The sequence below is a fragment of the Zosterops lateralis genome (genome assembly GCF_965231275.1).
Source record: "Zosterops lateralis genome assembly, chromosome: 4".
Classification (NCBI taxonomy): domain Eukaryota; kingdom Metazoa; phylum Chordata; class Aves; order Passeriformes; family Zosteropidae; genus Zosterops; species Zosterops lateralis.
Genome location: NC_139765.1, coordinates 66,723,046 through 66,742,712, shown reverse-complemented (window position 1 = coordinate 66,742,712; position 19,667 = coordinate 66,723,046). Strand labels below are relative to the sequence as shown.

The 19,667-nt window shown below is 48.2% G+C and overlaps 1 protein-coding gene across 1 annotated transcript; it reads left to right on the top strand.

Annotated features, from left to right (window-relative positions):
* Positions 1–10,170: 10,170 nt before the first annotated feature.
* On the top strand, positions 10,171–18,140 carry TMEM243 (transmembrane protein 243). Its single transcript, XM_083859090.1, has 4 exons — positions 10,171–10,275; positions 15,993–16,043; positions 16,863–16,967; positions 18,013–18,140. Exons 1-4 carry the CDS (start codon positions 10,198–10,200, stop codon positions 18,133–18,135), a joined length of 357 nt encoding a protein of 118 aa, XP_083715216.1. The 5' UTR covers positions 10,171–10,197; the 3' UTR covers positions 18,136–18,140.
* The last annotated feature ends 1,527 nt before the right edge of the window (positions 18,141–19,667 follow it).

Sequence of the window (19,667 nt, the reverse complement as noted above, 5' to 3'; positions counted from 1 at the left end):
CTTTGTCAAGACTGTGGTGAATTTGGGAGTTCTCTCAGTTCATTAGCAAAACAGCAGGTTTTGTACTGGCAGTGTTGGTTTCAGTTATAATTGTCCTTTGACATCCAGTTCATGCTAAACTTAGGGTAATGTGACCACTCCTCCAGCCTGCCAAAGTTCCTCCTGACCAGGCTTTGGCCTTCAGCTGTGCTGGCTGAGCATGAAGCTGATACCTGAGTACCAACAAGGTTTCCTCTGCTGCCTGGGTGCTGCTGTCAAAAGAACTCAGTGTTTTCTCTTATCTGATACATCTGTAACTGAAATATCTCTACCTCAGTTTTAAGCAGGTGGAGAACTGTGAGCTCACTTGTCTCTTAAGCTAAGTTATGAAGGAGTGTCAGAAGTAAGCAATCTGAGGAAGCTGTGCTCCATAATTATACAAACTTTTAAACTGAATTTTAAAGAGCTAAAGCACGTATCTCAAGTTTTCTTGCCTAGAGATGAAAATATGTGCTATTTTTCTGATTTGAGTCTTAGTAAAAAGTAATTCTGTAAAAATACTTTCCCAGGTACTTATCTGTTGGTATTTCTCTTATCAGGGAATACTGTATGTACTGCTCTCAATGGCCATTTGCAGCAGCTCAAGGAATAGCTGGTGGCAAGGCTCTCTGTTAGCTTGCAGCTGCCAAAGCCTGATCTACTTGGTCTAATTCTAATTCCCTTCATAGCTTTGTACAAGAAGAATAAATCCTTTCTGTGCCTGTTGAAGCTCACAAGAGTAGGGAAAACAAAGTTCCGAGACCTACTTTTCAGGCTTTGTGTTTGACTACTACATATGAAACAGCAAGAGTGCAACCTTGTGTATTCCAGGCTGGTGTGCTCTGTTCTTCAGACTTTCCTGGGATCCATTATGGAATGGTATTTTCTGACAGTGATACCGTTGTGATTTGATTGCTTTGCAGTCCCAGCAGTGCAAAGCTCCACACAGAAGGATGGTTAGAATTGTTTTGATTTTCACTAAGCACCCAAATAGACAGTTGTTTTTCCATCTCTGAAGACAGTTGAACCTCAACTTTTTGGTTTGCAAACATGATTCCCTTGTTTCAAAGTGTTGAAAGTGGTTGGCCTCAAACTCATTAAAAACAACATTCTAATTCAGCAGCTCTTGGTGCTGCTCCTCACATTGTTGATACAAATGTGCCTGTAAACAGCTGGAATGGAGTTCCCTATGCTCCTTGCAGGTTCTCTTCTGGTGCTCCAGTTCCTCTGAATTTATCTTATTCATTGGATCTGCTTTCTCAGTAGCCTGTGCTGAACACCTCTTGGCAACTGTAATTACTTTAAAAATCCCACAATTTCTTTCTTGTTGCAATTGAGACTTTGCATTTAGTTCACGTCTGAAGCAGAGCACCCTCACAAACAGTGTTTGGGATGGTGACTGGGGAATGTCTACTGACAGCAGAGTTCCAAGGTGGCACACAAAAAATCACTGCAATGTAACTTTGAACAAACATAATCATTTTTATGGATGCTTTGTTCTGCCAGTGTATTTACAACTCTCACTGTTGAGATAGAGTATCTTTGTGGCTTGTTGCTTTTGGCTCTTTTTCCCCCCTCAATACTCTTCCATATTCTCTACCTTCACTGGCACTCCACACTCATGGATCCCTTGAAAAGCCTGTTCAGTGTCCTCTGTCCTGGCTCCCCTAACCAGCCCTGGCTCAGACCCTCAGTTTTTTCCAGGGGCTGGCACACAGCAAAGGTAATTAAGAATGGGATTTAATAACAAGGCAGGCCAGATTGCATGGATCAGGGCCAGGCCCAGCCAGGTGATTGTCCTGCCCAAACGTTTGCTGTCATGTTTGATACCTCCAACCCCCTTCTTTGTCATCTTCCCATACTCGTTCCACCCTGATCCTTCCCTTCCTGTGTCTTTGGTAATTTCCCTAAACATCCTGTGGTAAGCTTTGTTCAGTCCCCCAAGCCCCCCCAAACACACCTGTGCTCTAATTTCACACTAACCGTGTTTTCTCTGTCTGATCCATTACAACCTTGAGGCAGGTCCTCTCCAAAATCAGAGTAGTTTCTTTAATGGCTCATCAATCAGTGCCTGGCAAGCTCCGGCTTCCCTTACTGTCTCTCTAATCACCTGCACATTAATGGTTGTGTGTTCAAATCACTGTTTTCCTCGTTGTTTGCTATGTCTGTGATACGGAATAACCAAACAATTTACTGAAGCAGATGCTCTCCAGTTTCACACGTCCTGTGGCACGTTCCCCGAGGCAGGGCTTGGCTGCGCTCTGAGCGATGATGTAGAGGCACCTACGCACCGGAGCCCCGCGGTGCCGCCGCTGTTCGCGTGTCCCGGCAGGCGGCAGCTCCAAGGACGTGGAGATACAGGGAAGGGAATGCCTGGAAGCAGAAGGAGGAGGGGGAAGGAAGGGAAGAAAGGGGACAGTTTCAGGGAAGGACGGGCAGGTTAGAGAGTCAAGCACACGGATGCATCAGCATTTTGCCAGCAATCTCGTACTCACAGAAAGCTCCTCCCCTGCTGGCAGCTCTTGCTGATTGGGGAAGTAGGATGCGGTTCCAGCTCCTCGCTGCAGATGTTCCTCTTGCCTTGGCAGGAGTACCCGAATACCTCATCCAAGGGGGAGCTGTCGTGTTCAGGTGGATAAACTGCTGCCAGTTGCTTGGGGGATGGAGCAAAAAGGAGGGGGACTGGATATATGGCAGGCTCTTCATGTTTGCCCGGGGTGTCTAGAGGATGTCTGCTGTGCTGTCCTGGGGAGCACCTCGTGCCAAGTACAGGATGTTCCAGCCAGTGCTGGGACGTGAGCGAGGAGGAGCCAGCAGGTGGGCTGCGAGTGCGAGAAGTGCTGGGAGGCTGTGCCTGGAGAGATGGGCTGGAGCCAGGCATGAGCGACACAGGGCTGTGTTGGGCAGCGTTTCTGGAGAAAACAGCCTGGTGCCCCTGCAGATCAGCCTCTTTCCGTGGCTCTGGTTTCCTAAAGCTACAGACAGTGGAGCTGTTGCTCTGTGGTGGTTACAACCTGCCAACTCCTATCCTAACCTCCCTGAGAGATACACGTCCATCTTGTTCAGAAGGAACTTGAGTCACAATCCAGGAAGACTCTTCTTCCCTGCACTGGACCCTTCAAAGAGGAAGAGATCTGTGTACCAGAGCTGAAAGATCACTGTTTGAAGGAGATGCTAATTAAAATCATGAAATATATCTTTGATAGCCTATCACTCACAATTTTGGTCTCAGCAAATGAGAAAGATTACTACACTTGCAACTACAGAGATTTATTTAAAATTTCAGTGGATTAATATTTTGTCAGACCAGAGCAGTATTTCAACAGAGAAGATAGATAGGCAGACAGATGATGGACAGATAGACAGGTCTGAAGGATGAGTTCAGAAGAGGTGTTTAGAAGAGATATTCGTTGCTATAGAATGTATATTGTAAACAGATTATTGAGAATGCAAGGCAACAGAAACAGAAGAAATATAAAAACTTAAGTGTGTTATAGGCAGTAAGAAGACATTAAAATATCACTGGAAATCTTAACTTAGGAATAGCTTCTCTGTTATTTACAATCTTACCGTTTATATCCATCATATGGGGAAAAATATCACACTAAATGTTCATAATTCCTGCTTTACTATATCGGAGCAAGGTAGTAGGATCCATTTATACCAGATGAAATATTTCACCATCTGTAGCTGAGGAAGATGTGAAACATCACCTGCTAAATACAAACACTCAGTTTAGAAGTCTGGGGTCATGTACACTTTCAGTCTTAAGACCAGTAGCTCAGTACTATAATTTCACTAATTTTAGATCTTAACAAATTTTGGAAAACTGGAGAGGTGCCAGAGGACTGATGGAGAGTCAACATGAACCAGTACTTAAAAGGGAATGATACTAGACTAGATAAACAGACTCTAATCAGGGATAAATTAATGAAGTGGTTACACTGGGACTCTGTCAATAGAGGTTAATAAGTATTTTCCACTGTGCTTCACTGATCAGACCCATCTTCTCTGATACAGACAAGGTGGATACGGAGATGTAACACAGATACAGAGCAGGAAGAGGTTTTGTTTCTGGAACATTATTTTTCTGCCTAAGGACTAACACAGTTTCCAAACACTGTCATCAGTCTCAGCCCAGAGTTACCTGACTATAAGCAGTGACTTGTGTTGTGTGAGACCCCGAGATGAGAGTTCACACCTCTCAACTGGGATGGAGCCCTCCACCCTCAGACTCCATAAACTTCAGTAAGATAACAGCTCTCTTGTGCAAGTAGGATTTGCATGACTTGCTTTTCAATTCAGAGGCTGTAGCCACTGCAGGATTTGAATTGCACATGCCCATGGACAGGAAAAAAGCCTGAGGTTGGGGCAGTGCCAGCTGGAAACATTTCAGCACAAGAGGCAGCAGTCTGGATTTCAGGCAGATGTTTTAGTCAGCCTCTGGCTAGCCATTGTTTAATGGAGCATGTGCCTCAGGAACATCAAGTTTTGGGAAGAAAATCTCCTTCTCCTGGGTGAGGTAGCCTCGAGGTGGCTTGGGAAGATGGATGAGCCACACAGACCCTCACTGCTGGTGGGATGACCTCTCAAAGCATGCTTGCTGTGGGCAAAGAAAGTTTTCATCCCACCTCTCTGCAGAAAATCACAAAATCCTGCATTTCGAGGCTGTGGTAGTGCCAAAGGAGAGCATATGCACATAAGAAGGAAGGACAAATAGGTGGATAATTTTCTGTTTATCCCACTGTGGAAAGCTTAAATGACAAGATGGAAATCCTGCAAAATCAGGAGGTGCTCCTACTGCTCTGTCCTTTTACTATTCAAAATAGCTTTTTTTCTCCTTGAAGATCAGTACCAATGCAAATTTCCCTGTGATGTTCCTGCCACCCTCGGTGGGGTGACAGGTGATGTCTGACTTGCAGATGCAGCAGATGAAGGGATGTTTTGCTGTTCAGCTGGTGTGCAATGACCGGTGTCACACTGAGCTCTATCCTCTGCTCTTCAAAGGGGTGTTTTGAAGCAGCCCCACAGCTGCTGCCCCACTTAATGCCTGCTACCAGCTCAGGGGAGCAGTTGGTAAAGTCCTTATACATCTATCAGAAGCCCAGGAGGGAAATTTGCATTATATATGCATACACATCTATATATTAATGAAACATTTATCTTTTTTGAAGATATTTTTTCTCAAAAATAAAAAATATTGAGGATATTTTTCTCTAAATTTATCAAACACTGACTCTGTGCTGAGGTTTTGGAACATGAAGGAGCAGATGGGAAAGCTTCTGCAATACATTAAGTTAGATAACGTAAAAGTGTGAGAATCCACGATCCTCATAAAACTCAAGTGCTGAAAAATCCACAAGAGAATGAGGATTTTAATGAATAATTCAGACAATACATCCTTGAATGAGAATGTTTCAGCTTCCTCATTTGCTCAGTCTCTCATCTGATCTCCAAGAGCTGGACATGAATGAAGAAAAAGTGAAATGAAATAGTTTTTCAGAACTGCTAGAAGCCCTCTGCCTTCATTCTGGAGCTTGGAGGGACGCCATGGGCTGAGGTTTGCACCGGATCTGCGAGCTCGTGCCTCCCTCTGCTGACTGCCTACCCAGACCTCGCTCTCCTGGCTGCAAATCATGAAAGGCCGTAGTTGTTTCCCCCTCCTTTTGGGCTGATGCTCCTCCCCAAGTCCCAAGCAATGACAGTAAAGTCTGAGGAGCTGTCGGATACGGTGTCAGTGGGTGTCACCCCAGCCACCCTGTGTTCCCTGTGTGGCATCTGCCCCATGGGTCCCAGTGCCACTCAGGTTCTCCATTAACTCTAAATTAAAGCATCCTTGTCCAGGGGAAAAACTTTGAAAGCAGTAAAGCAGAGACTCAAGGGAAGTTACCATAAACTGAGAAATGCAGGCAGAGACCTTTGGCTACATCACTAGATTACACCCAGGGTATACTGGAAATATTTCACTGATTTTTTTTTTTTTTTTGGTAAGTTTGACTATGTCTGTAACACCACTTGGTACCAGTTTTAAAATCTTTTGGCCCTTATAGGCAGCTGCTAACTAAAATTTTCTGTAAAAAAACTGCAAAACTTGAAGGTATTGGATTCTCTTCTCCTTTCACACACTCCCTACAGAAAGTTCCTGTCCTCTCAGCAGAATATGTGCCCCAGCAAAAGCAAGAAATGTACAATCTCAGCATGGCAGGATTAACTGAAAATCGTGCCCCTTGCTCTGGGGGGGAAGACCGTGCTGGATGTCCTCGAGCTGGTTGTCCCTTGATGATCTGCCAGGACCCTTTCTGTAGAGGGAGTCAAACCCAACTCTTCTGGGATGATGGAGGGGGACCTCAGTGTTGAAAATGTCTTGTCCTTTTATTCCTCTTCCAGAGTATTTCCTCAGGTTGGGGGCTGATAGGGATGAGATTAAAGTCCATTCTAACAAACTGAGTTTGTTACTCAGGTTTCCTTTGGACTTGAAAACAGATGAGTTTTGTGTTGTGGAAGCTTTGTTAGAAAGCTCTGAGGAAACTGCTATTCTTTCAAAATAAAGTGTGCCAAACAGAACAGCCCCAGGGCCATCGTGCTGGGAGCTGAGGGCTGATTTAATAGTGCAAAAAGCAATTACCAGGCTGTAATCAGTAACGGCTGTGTCGGGAAGCTGAAATCGCTACGGGGAAGGAGACGGGAGAGCAGGGTCTGCTCTTGCTGGAGCTGAGACTAAGATAAATGGCAGCAGAAAGCTCCTGCTACCGAAGAGTTATGGAATAAATTGATGCATTAGAAGCCCCAGCACATTAGATCACTTGAAAGGACACGCAGAGCATCACTGAGCCAGGTCAGTGGGGGGCTGAAGGCAGCACTGCCGGCCCAGATGAGTTACTGACCTCCACCCTGGGACTCCAACAGCCAGCTGGTGAGTTACAGAGGCAGCAGCATCAGTGACAGTGATGTATAATTAGCCTTGGGATATATTGAAATTCTCATATATATGCTGAATTAAACCTTCACCCAGAGTGCAAAGAAAAACACATGATGACTTTTAATATAAATAAAATATTAGACAGGAGAAAGCATATAGTCTTTTATAGTCTATGGTGCTGATGTTCTGAAGACACTCCAAGCTCTCTGCAATTCATGGGCCAAATCGATTTCTAGGAAGTAATGCCAGGAATATTTTTGAGGAAGGAGAGCTGAAGCTTGGCATGTAAACCTTGGAACTGCTGTAACAGATGCAGCCAGCGGTGATAAATGTAAAACACACTAAATGAGACCAAGGGAGTTGTGTCCAACCTGAGCAGAACAAATCTTTCCAGTGTTAAACCATCCAAGATTTCCTTTGAAATTACTTCCTCCATTAAAAAGCAGATTTTTTTTAATTTCAGACCTGAGAAGCATAGATACTTTTCACTGAAGATTGATATACTTTCTTTGAATTGTAGAAAGAAGTGAATCTGTTTGATCTGTTACATTAGTGGCTCAATCAGACTCTCATCAAATTAGAGCTGCTGTCTACTAAGAGATCACATCACCCAGGAAGCATTTTGATGCACAAGTGAGTGGTCCAGGTGGGAGAGATGTAGATTGGTTAAGTGGAGAAGACTTGTAGCACTTAAAAAAAAAAAATACTATAACAAAGAATGAGCTGAGAAACGCATAACTCCCCTGTTCCAATATTCACTGATTATTGATTCATTGATTATTATGTGCAAGTAACAATTTGTGGTTTTCAGCAAGTTTTCCCTGTGTTTTGCATTTGTTCTCAGTTATTCAGTGTATGTTGGAAGAAGGTTATGTCCCTTTGTCCCACCAGGCCATAACTCCAAGGATAAATGCAGTACATGACACAGGGCACTCCCACAGTCACCCCCGTGCCCCACCCAGACCCTACAACCCCTGAGTATTTAATCTGGGCACAGCCCAAAATATAATTCATATACAAGTACTGAAAAATGAGCATAGAACCAACAGTTCTGTAGGTCAAGAGCACTTGTGTGTCAGGAAGCCACATCCCTCACACCATGGGAATGTTTTATTCCAAGTGGCTCAAGAGGACATGAAGAGACTCTCCACTGAGTCCTGGAGGCCCTTCTTCCCCAACCCTTACCCTGGGAACGGCGGCTGGAGGGTTCCAGGAGACCTTTGTGCCTTCCCACCCAGCACTTCAGCTCAGGACACGGCAAAGCTCATTGAAGCTGTGATAATTTGCCAGCCTTACTCCAATTCAATACTTTTCACCTTTGAAGTGGCGGCGCTTTGGTCTCTGAGTGTGTACTCTGAGTGCAGAGGCCGAGGGCAGACCAAGAGCTCCCCGAGTGCACAGCACGGCCCCGCAGCACTTGTGACCCAAAGTGACAGAAACGTTTCGCAAGAGAAGAGGCTGATTTCACTGGGCTCTTGTGCAAGAGCTGCGGAGCTCCCACGGGCCGTGACCCCGGTCCCTGCAGGGGGACCTTGGGTGACAGGGGGTGACAGAGATTGGTGCCACCAAGAGAACAACTGCTCTGACAGTTCATTCTTCTTTTCACCTACAGACCTGGCCTACAAATCTTTCCTATCCAGCAAGAAGGAAATGGCTGTGCTACTTCTGCTAAATTGCAGCGGTATTTAGGGGAGTTTGTCTCTCAGGGTAAAAAGTGCCCTGGAATTCCTGCAGAGGTGCACGGCAGGGAGAGCAGGGTCAGGGGGAAACCACAGAGCTCATTTGAACAAAAAACTTAAAATCTGTCCTGGAAGCCACAACATTTAATGCATCTTAACTGGTTTATTTTCATCCTAAAATGCACTTGGAGAAAGGTTGTATCCCTGATGGTCTGGAGGACATCCAAGAGGAAAGCTATTTTCTGAGACCAAGTGATGTAAATAGAAAATATGAAATTCATTAAAAGTAAAAAAATCCTCAAACCAATAAAATTTAATTTAAATAAAAATGCAATTAAAATGTAAATAAAACTATAATTAGAAAATTTAAATAAATAAATATTTTTAAACCCACAACAAAATAATGCTCCCAGGCTTTCTCACATGCCAACCCATCATCAGCTCCAAAGCAGCAGCAACAGTGACAGTACATGGGATAACTTTGGCTAAGGAATGTACACAGCAAAAGTGTTTCATTCACACCAATGCCAGTCCCAGGAATAATCTCTCTTTTATTTAGTTTAGGTAGAACTGGGAATAGCACATGTAAATTCATTTTCAGCTCTAGCAGGATCAGATGTTTAAACATAAATAAATTAAATAAATAAACAAGCCCCTTAAAAATAACGCAAAATAGAATAAAGTAAAAATAAAATAAATTACAAAAATAATAAAAATACAACAACTATAAAATAAAGGTGAGGCTGGATATAGGAAAAGGTTTTACACCCAGAGGGTGGTTGGGCACTGGAAGAGGCTCCACAGGGCAGGACTCACAGCACTGACAGAGTTCAGGAAGGGTTTGGACAAGGCTCCCAGCACTGGGGGAGGTTTGTGAGGTGCCCTGTGCAGGGCCAGGAGTTGGACTGATGTTACTTGTGGGTCCCTTCCAACACAGGATATTCTGCTTCTATGATTCTATGGGAGTAAAACACAAAAAAGGAAATAAGGGAATAAAATAAATAAAGGAAATAATAAAGGAATAAAAAAAAATAAATAAAGGAAAATAAATAAAGGAAAATAAATAAATAAAGGAAAAAAAAAACAAAACAAACCTCCATAATAAAGAAAAATCAAATCGAATCAAAACCAAATCAAATCAAGCTCCTTTCTCCAAGCTGCCATACCAACATCCCTAATGAGATTTGCTCAAATACCGCAACTTTGTTGAGCAACAAATCCGCACAGTCAGCGGCGGCGCCGGTCCCGCCCTCCCCTCCCCTCCCGGAGCCGCACCGCCTCTCCCAGGGACACACCGGGGCCGGTCCCTCCCCTCCCGGAGCCGCACCGGGGCCGGTCCCTCCCCTCCCGGAGCCGCACCGGGGCCGGTCCCGCCTCTCCCAGGGACACACCGGGGCCGGTCCCGCCCCTGTCGGAGCCGCACCGGGGCCGGTCCCGCCTCTCCCAGGGACACACCGGGCCTGTCCCGCCCCTGTCGGAGCCGCACCGGGTCTGTCCCCCCGGGGCGCGGAGCGGGCGCGCAGGGGCGGCGCAGGATGAGCGGGCGCCCCCCCGCGGCCGCCGGCGCAGCGCCCCCGCGCCATGGAGGGGTTCCCCGCCCGCGGGTACGGCACCGGCGGCGCCGACAACCGGCCGCTCTTCGGGGAGACCTCGGCCCGGGTAAGGGACGCCGCTCCGCCGCCCCACCGGCCCCCCTTCCCCCCAAAACAACCCCCCGCCAAAGCAAACCGCGGCGGAGGAAATGCAGCAGAAAGTCCCGTAGTTCCCCCCCCTCCGCTCTCCCGGAGTAAATTCCCCCCGGTAATGCGGAGCCTCCCCCGGGCCGGCCCCGAGAGCGGCGGCTCCGCAGCCTCCCTGTGCCCGGGCTCGGCTCGGAGCGCCGCAGGCAGCCCAGCCTCCGGCCCGAGCGGGGAACCTGCCCCAGCCCTGCTGACAAATTTAAAATCCCTATGAAATAAGACAGAATCCCTCTCCAAAACAGCAGCAAAAATAAGAAAGGCTGCACTCCAATGGAAAAATAGAAAAGAAGCCCCCCGGATTCCAAAAGAAGGCTTCAAATTGGCGTAATTATAAAAAAAACCCCTCTGAAATAAAACAAAAACAATCATCTCCCGATTAGCGCCCCAAACCAAAAGAATCCAAAACCACCCCAAACAAACAGCGCCTCAAATTTTAAAAAACCCAAACCCAGAACTAACCCCCCCTAGCAAGACCCCTCCTCAAATAAACTCACAAAACATTCCCCTCCCCTTTCCCCCAAGGAAATCAACTTTCAAAGAATCTCCCCCAAACAAACATCCCCCCAAACTCTGTCGGGAACTTGGGGCTGGGGGTCCCGGGCTCGGGGGTCCCTCGGAGCGGGGCTGGGAAGGGGTTCGGGCACGGGCAGGGGTCTCACAGCCGAGGTCCCATCTGTGTGCCCTGCAGCCCCCAAGCCGGGCTCTGTTCGGGGGTCTGTGCTGCGGGTGGGGACGGGGGGCTGCGTTTGGTGCCTTCCCGGGAGGTGATTTTTCTCGCGGGATGGAGGAGCCGGCGGTGGCAGCGGCGGCTCCTCAGGTGTCAATCCCCGGCAGCCCTGCGGGGTCTGTGCTGGGGACGGGGCTCCTGGGGCTGCCCGGCACCGGATCCCTCGGGAATCACCACTCCTGGGGTGTCACATCATCGTCCCGGACTTGGATTGTCCCCTGTCAGGAGGGGTAACCCACGCCGGTGTTTGGGGGGTGCAGCTGAAACTGCCTGAGATTATTCACAAGAGTATCAAACCCATCACCGCGCTCCCCGCAAGAACTTAGAACTGTTGCTACAATTGTAACGTTTAATGAAAACAAAGTGATACCAATCGGATTTTCGGGGGCAAATAGAGTCATGCGGCATTGGAGGACAGGCAGGACCCCAGGATGACCTGCAGGGGACGGGCATCCCCCACTGGCAGTAGCTGGCCCTGGTGGGGAGCACTGGGGGCGAGGAGCAGCGCCTTGGCTGGAGCAGTGCCCTGCACTGGGGTCCTGTTGGACGGTCCTCGGTCAGGGATTTTGGGCTTTTGGGAAGCTCCCAGCGATGGGCACTTTTGGGGTCTGGGATGTGCAATGGGGGCAGGGAGGCAGGTCCTGGCAGGTGACCTCCAGACTTTTCACCTCAGGTTAAGGCTTCCATCCCTGATCCCTGTCTTTTTCCATCTGCACCTCTGCTCGCAAAGGAGAGCAGTAAATAAAAAAACGTGGGATGCTGATTTCAGTTCCTGGGCTCTAAAGGGGACCCAGCGTCCTGCACTTCACCCCCTGCCTGTCCCCTGTGGCTTTTTTGGAACCGCCGAGCAGCGGCCAGTGGCCCCTCGCTGCTGTAGCCGTGTCCGACAGACAAGGGATGGCTGTGCTGGCCAGGGGTCCTTCCCTCCCTGATTCACTGGGGTTGCCTAGAAACGGACGCCGGTGAGGTCCCGAGCTGGAATGTTCTGTGTCAGAAATGGAAAAGCTAAACTTTGCCTTTAAATGGGAGCAGGTCTGCCGGGAGAAGCGGGTCTGCCCCAGCTCTGCTTTTGGGTCTGTGCAAGGGATGACTGATACTGCAAACCGGGATTCTCTGCTCGGGCTGGGGCCACAGGGAGGGGCAGGGGCAGTGCTTGTGCCCCAGGAAGCCCTGCAGCCAAAATTAGGGGTCTCCCACCCTTGCCAGCAATTGGAAATGGATGTAGAGATGGGGATTCCCTCTTCCTGCCTTCTTGCACTCTCCTGGTCTCCAAGCTGGTGATTTTAGGGTAAAGCCACGCTGTGGGGATGGCAGAGCTGGGCAGCAGCGTCTGCCTCCTTGCCCTGCCGTGGTCCAGCTGCTCCTGCCAAGCTCACTCTGTCCTGTGGCTGCTGAGCAGAGAATGGGGCAAGATGGTACCCAAGGAGTGGCTGGGGGGAAGAGGGAGTGTGGCAGCAGGGTCCTGATGGATGCCAGGTGCTGTGAATTCAGCCGTGGTTTCCAGGGATGCAGCACTGGCAGAGAATGGGTGAGACAAGGCAAAGGCACAGCTGTACAGTGGCACAGAGGGGACAGAGTGTCACAGGTGCTGCACTTCTCAGGAAAGAAGTTGAAAACTTGGGTTCCTCCATGGTGGGAGCATTTGAGTGGGTGGGAATTAATTGCTATGGGCTGGAAGCTGAAAGCAATAGGAGACTGAGGAGCTCAGGATGGGAATGAGCTTTTGAGGACACACCAGGAAAGTCCCCATGTCTTGCAGTGGGTGGGGTGACCAGCATGGCCCTGAGCACAGCCTGCATTGCCTGAAAGTGCACCAGCTTGGGTCTGGCACTGCATTCAGGTATCCCCTACGGCTGCAGCAGGCTGCAATGGCTGCTGACCATCTGGACTTGCTGATGTAAGGCATAAAAATGGCTTTTCTGTCACTCCTGCAGAGATGGCACCAGGTACCCACGCTCCAGGGGACCTGCCCATGCCCTTGTCCTGGCCAAGCCTCTGCCAGGATCCCTGTGGTCTCAGCCCACATGCTGCCAGCTTGGAGGATTCAAAGATGGAAGGTGCTGAGCTGGAATGGGACAAAGAGCAAAGCTCCCACTCTGTCAAAGCCTGTGAAGGCAGTGCAGATACAATCTCAGTCTGGCCTCAGTTTCCCTGCTGCTCCTTGTAACCTTGACCCAGATCCTAAAGAATCCTGGACTGTGCCCTCCTGCTTTGCAAGGATTTGATACTTCCTGACCTTATGTCCCTTTCCCAGAGGCAGATGGAGGGAGACCTCTGCACTGCAGAAGCTCCCTGGGAGAAGTCTGATGCCTCCAGCCCCTGCAACAGCCTCCCCAGAGTAGGAGAGGGCAGAAACCCTCCTGTTTCAAAATGCATCTTGTGCAACAGTGAAACATGGAATCCATCTGCTGTCTGGCCAAACAGCTCACTACATCTTGGCAGCTTGGCTGGCTGAGTGGGGACCCCCATGGAAGCACTGCTGGGCTGTATCAGAAGTTGGTGGTGTGTGTGCCAGTACCCTGTGCTGGTCCAGGTGACCCCAAACAGCTGCAGGCTCTGTTTTGGCGTGTCTGCTGGGGTTTTTTGTCTTTTTACTCCACAGCTATTACACTACACAGTGATGCTGGAGAAAAAATTCTTCCTGAATCAGCTGTGCTGGTTCTAAGAGCTGGCTGTGCCAGCTGGGTGACATGTGGGACACAAAGCTCACCACAGCCAGTATCCAGGAGCGTCTGTCTGGCCTGGGCTCTGCACTCGGACACAGTGTGGAGGTGAAAGGCTCCATCATCCCCAATCCCTTTAGCCGTCTTGGCCTCTGCTTGAGTATTTTTAACCTTTTTGCTGTGCTAAGCTGCCTGGGGCTGAAGTGTCAGCGGGCACTGAGGAATACAGCCTCTCACTGCTCTGCCAAGCCCAGGATTTCAGGATCAGTGTCTGTAATCCCCAGATCCTGAAATACCTTCTTCTGCTGGCAGCACATTTGGGAAATTTGAGTGACTGCAGGTTTAGGCAGGGGAAGGGGATGCCTTGGCCACAGGGACTGGATGCCACGGGCTCCACTGCTGACATCTGTACCTGATCCAGCTGCCACTGAGAAGTCCATCAGTCAGCAGTGAGAGATGAGAGGTCCCTGTGCTGGGGGATGCTCTCTCCCACACTGGAACAGTCAAGAGAAATGATGCTACTACACTCCACCATCGTTGCCAAATCTGATCCCCTTGTTTTCTCCTGCCAGTCCAGTCTGTCCTGGCACAATGGGTTTCTACCTAATTATGAGCACAGTCACAGCTGACTCTGGATGGTGACTGTGTGTCCATCCCTCTGAGCTCCCTGCAGAGCTGGCTGTGACTGTGCTCACCAGGTGAGCTCTGCAGGTTGGTGACCCACTGCTGTTCTGCAGTTGGCTCCCTGGCATTCCCTGCTATCTCTGCTGTCATATCAGCACCTCCGTGTGCAGAAATGCCAGTGAGGAGAAGGGGTTTGTGCCTGGCTGGTGAGGACCTTGCACAGGGGATGTTGGTGACAATTTCCTATGGAGGGGAGGTCACTTCCCATTGCTGGAGCCACTGCTGTTCCCCCACAGCCTGGGGCCTCTGAGCTGCAGGAGCATCGATGGTTTTGTTTTACAGAGGAGTTGGGGACTAATAAAAGAGGTCAGAGAGTCTGCTTGCTGTAGCCCTATCCCTTGGGGATGAACATAACCAGGGCACAGCACCCACCTGTTCCTGAACCACCTTAATGTGAGCTCCGCTGGTGGTGCCCCACAAAAGCATGATTTGCTGCTTTCTCTTTGCTTTTTTCTAGTGCCTTGCTGCTGTCATGTGTTACTTCTTCATGACCTGGGACTTCTCCCTCTGCAAATCCAAATTCTAGGAGGGAAGGAGGGTGCAAGAGCAGGTGGAGGGAAGCCCATGTTGCTCTGCTGGGCTGGGATATCTTGGGCAAAATGCTTTCACTGCTCAAACTCTCTTCTCACTTTCCTTTCACCATACCTACTTAATGACTCTCAGTCTCGAGTGTTTTCTCTCTGCACATTTTTTCTGCCGTAGTTGTTCTTTTAGCCTTTGATTTGAGTTGTCAGCCATGTGGGATGTTACACCTGGGCTGTGTGCAGCCCAGTGTGACTGTGGCAATACATGTTTATACTCAGAGCAGCACCAGGGAGGAGGCAGGGTGCTGGCAGGGATTGGAATGTTCTTCTTTTCATTTTTTTTACTCCAGAAGGTTCATCAGTACAGGGTGTTGCTGTTGGTGCTCCTCTGAGCCCGTGGTCACACAGCCCAGTGTTACAGCCAGTCCCTGCCCTGATGCCACTGGGATGGGACTGCAATGCTGTCACTGAGGGATCTTTCTTCCCAGTTGTTTTCTACTGGTCAGGAGCAGCAAAAAGAAGTGTGTGGGGATATCTGCCTGTCCAAGCAGAGCCACTGTGTGGCATCTTCAGATCTGCTGATGTTAGTTAGGGTGGAGCACTTGGGGTGTGGGCAATGCTTCACGTCCTTGCCAGCAGCCCACAAATTCCCACCTAAGACTCTATCAATCTATTAATTCTCACGCAGTGAGGCTAAAAAAAAGCTTTTTCTGACAACCTCCATCTGTGCACTCCCACTTCAGAAAAAAATATTTAAATATAATTTGCACAACTGCAATTGGTTTGGATGTAGTGGAGAAGCCAATGAGCAAACCTGCTGCACGAGGCCTTGACCACTAAAACCTCCCTGGGGTCCATGGAGAGAGGGGAACCTTCCTGTGTGGCAGAGCTGACCAGGGAGCCTTGATGGTGTGCTGGGGATAATGTGGATCCTGACTGATGCTCTCAGTGTCGTTGGTTAATGCTCTGTTTTATATGGTTTAGGGTTTTTTTAATGTTGGTTTTTTAGGTACACATAACACTTTTCTCTTTTCTTCAGGACAGAATCATCAATCTAGTCGTTGGTGGCTTAACAACCTTACTGCTCGTAGTAAGTATCTCCCATCCCATCCCATGTTGCATCTTGTGACAGGGGGAAAACCAGAATTCCTCCCCCAAAATGGGTGTTTAAACTTTCAATGACCAAAGAGGCTCTGATTTAGGGCAGGCAGTCACTTTGAGACATATCTGTCTTTTGAAACTCTTTGACAACAGAAGGGGAATACCTTTCTCTAAGAGCTGTAATAAAATCCTTGAAGTTCCCTGGTGAACTGTTCATCCTGGCTGAACATGAGGCTGCGTGAGACAACAAAGCATTTACGTACCAGGAGAGTGTGTTTGCTTCTATTTATGATTTATTGTCCTCTATTTATCCTTATATAAGTCTTCCCAAAGTTTGTCCCCTTGTGTTGAGCTGTACTTTCCCCAAGCTTTAAAGACAAACTCAACGCTGTCAGGACTGGAGACCATCAGTGGTGTGGTCCATGGGGATTGCAGGGGGGCTGTGGGGACAGGTGAGGTGCCAGCTGGTGGAACACTTGGCTGAAGGGATTCTCCTACATGGGCAATGTGCACCCCTGGGCCTGATGGCTTCACTGCTGCTTGGGGGGTGGTTTCTGGGAATAAGCCAGCGTGGCAAAGCTTTAGTTGGTTTTTTTTTCCTGCTCCTCTCAGTGTGCAGCTGTTTCAAAGCAGTTTTCCTCTAGACTTGCACATTTTCCTTCAGCTGCTCAGGGGTGGGAGTCAGAGACCAGGGAGGGGTGTGCTGATCAGGATGTGAGTGCTGTGCTGCTCCAGCCCTTGGGCTGAGCCTTTTCTCACTGCAGCTCTGGCCAGAGTGAAATCCTCATCTTTGTTTCCCTCCATACAGGTCACTCTAATCAGTGCTTTTGTCTTCCCGCAACTACCTCCAAAACCTGTGAATGTATTTTTTGCTTTCTGCATCTCCTTGTGTTGCATTTCTGCTGGCATTCTTGTAAGTACCGCCACATTTGCCGTGCTTTTGAGTCGATGGCTCTGAATAAAATCTGCTTTACGTGGTGCTGCCTTCTTTTTTACACTCTCCCAGAAAAGCTTTCCTGCCTCCGTAACACGAGCTGACAATGAGGGAGTGGAAATGAGTTTTGTATTCATTGCAGAGTAAGTGTGTGAACTGAGCCAACTCCAGCTGTGGTGCAAGACTTGTCACCTCTGTGGCACTGCCACCCATAGCTGCCAGTGGAGACACAGAGTAGGGAACCAGGGAGCAGAGCACTGAGATGGGAATGCAGAGATGGACTGCGCTGCAGAAGACACTTGAAGTGGGATTGGCTGTGCACTCACATTAGTCAGTGACCTTTCAAACACAGGGGATGAGTTACAGGGGTAGGAAGCTGCAGCAAGTGGAAGATGTTCCTCTACTCAACAACTGCAGAATTCCAAGGGAGTTGGTCCCAAGCACTGGCAAAGGGAACTGGCAGGTCTGAGCTCATAGAATCACAGAATGGTTTGAGTTGGAAGGGGCTGTCAAAGACCATCTTGTCCAACTCCCCTTCCATGGGCAGGCACATTGGTGGCTCCTTGTGCTGCTGTAGCTTTTCATACTTGGAGCATTCTCCTTCCTCCAGCTGTGACCTGGAACAGCCCTGAACCCCTGGAAGTTGCTCTGCATTGCCTGGTCTGCCCCAGTATTAGATCCTACAGCTGGTGGCCACAACTCTGCCCAGAATAGACTGTGTTAGTGCAAAGCTGATGCTTGTCCTCATCCCCCAGGGTGTCACCAGCTTTGAGTGTTAAAACAGCCCCAGCTAAGCCTCCCACTCTCCCTCCCTCTCAGCAAAGCTGACCACACAGCACATGTCCTCAGGGCCAGTTTCACATACAGACATACACAATCTCTGTGGCCAGAGGAAGCTGGATTGTTTTACAGGAAGGAAAAAACCTCCAAAATTAAACTTGCAAGTTGCCAATTCAGTTACCAAAGAAAGTTTCCTCAGAATACCTGGCTTTTTGAAATAACACAAACTCCTTTTCTCTTCTAGATCTACTGGTATCGACAAGGAGACCTGGAACCCAAATTCAGAAATCTAATTTACTACATATTGTTTTCTATTGTCATGTTATGTATATGTGCCAACCTGTACTTCCATGAAGTGGGTAAATGAAGGACATTGGGAATACCCAGCAATGATGCTACTGTGTCAGACTGCTTCCAGCTCAGCTCTCAGCTCTACTCAAGACATTTAAGTGAGAACCAACAGCCTGAGAGGAAAGAAGTGGGTTGTGCAAGGATAAATCAGTACATGATTTTCATGTAAATGTATATGTAATGTCCCTCTTGTTGGGGAGAATTATTGCCATAAGACGTGACATTCTGCTTTTTTTTGAAGAGCTACTGTTGCGCTTAATGAACATTCCAGTTGTACTGATGTTTCAGAATGGCACAAGCTTTTTCATTTTGGAAAAAACTGCACTTTTTTATTACTGTACAAATAAACTGCGGCACTGAAAGGATCTGTGGCAGTATAAATAAATGGCATCTTACAGTCAAGTAAGACAAATACTCTTTAATTTGTTGAAACTGAATATACAATTATTTCTGTTCCCTAGGCAACCATTTAAAACTACAACTTATTTTTCACATTAACAAAACCACAGACTGAAAAAGACCAACTCTTGATTATGAAGAGCTAATTACAGAAATAAATAAAATAATTTATACAAGTCTTTAGTTTCTATAGCTTTTTCTCTTGATTCCTAGCTAACAGGCTGCTGTTCAGCCTAGTGTCTGTTTCAAACGATGCAGGAATTAGTTGGCCTCCTTTGCCTCAGGGCCCTATGTCCAGACTCTCACAGAGCTATTCCTCCAAGACTTTGCCACCTTCACACCACTCCCCATTTACTAACTTGCTGCAGAAATCATGTCTGGAGAGGTGACTGGTAGTGTCAGGTAAACAGTGAGAGAGACAAACGTTCCAACCTACTCACAACAGTCTCAAAGAAATTCCAAGCTTGTAGGGAGAGGCCGGTGGGTCCCAGGAGCTTCCCTTTCTCATAGCCCTTCCCTTTTTATTCAGCTTGCTGTAGTGATGAGAGAAAAAAAAAAAGAAAAAACCAAGATTTTCCACAAGTGATCTTTCTGAACTCTGTCCATTGCCAGCAATGGATTCCTCAGGAACAAGCAGACCAGGCAAGTCCCATAAGCTTCTGCCTTCTTCCTATGCCACAGACATCCTAAGGAGTCAGGTGAGATGGGAATACACACCATTGCTTCATGATGCTGCCCATGCTCCCTGAAGTCCTTGATGGAACTCACTCCTTCCTGAAATGTAACAGTCTTTTACTCCATGTATTACAAGAGTCAGTAAGTGCAAAAATCCTCACCCATTCTTCATGAAACCTGTGCAAACTAATACTTGCTGCGGCACTAAGAGGCTACAGTCCACAATCCTTGACTTCTGTCCAGTTTTCCACGTGTGCAGTTCAGCACATCAGTAACAAGTCAGATCAGAACTGACTGGAGGGATCTGAGCACTGTGAGCACTGCAACAGAGGTTCTTCAGAACACTGAACACTCCAGTGAGTCGTGGCACCTCAGGCCTTGGCTGGCAGCTCAGTCCTCCCTCCCGCATGAGGGAAACAGCCTGAGCAGAGAAAGTGCACAGCAGTCATTTCACACTGGAAGCTTCTGTTCAAA

What these genes read in the sequence shown, in the direction of transcription:
- TMEM243 (XM_083859090.1), top strand. Translation starts at nt 10,198, where the DNA reads ATGGAGGGGTTCCCCGCCCGCGGGTACGGCACCGGCGGCGCCGACAAC. An exon ending in TCGGGGAGACCTCGGCCCGG is followed by an intron (nt 10,276 to 15,992) that starts GTAAGGGACGCC and finishes TCTTTTCTTCAG; the next exon opens with GACAGAATCATCAATCTAGT. An exon ending in GCATTTCTGCTGGCATTCTT is followed by an intron (nt 16,968 to 18,012) that starts GTAAGTACCGCC and finishes TTTCTCTTCTAG; the next exon opens with ATCTACTGGTATCGACAAGG.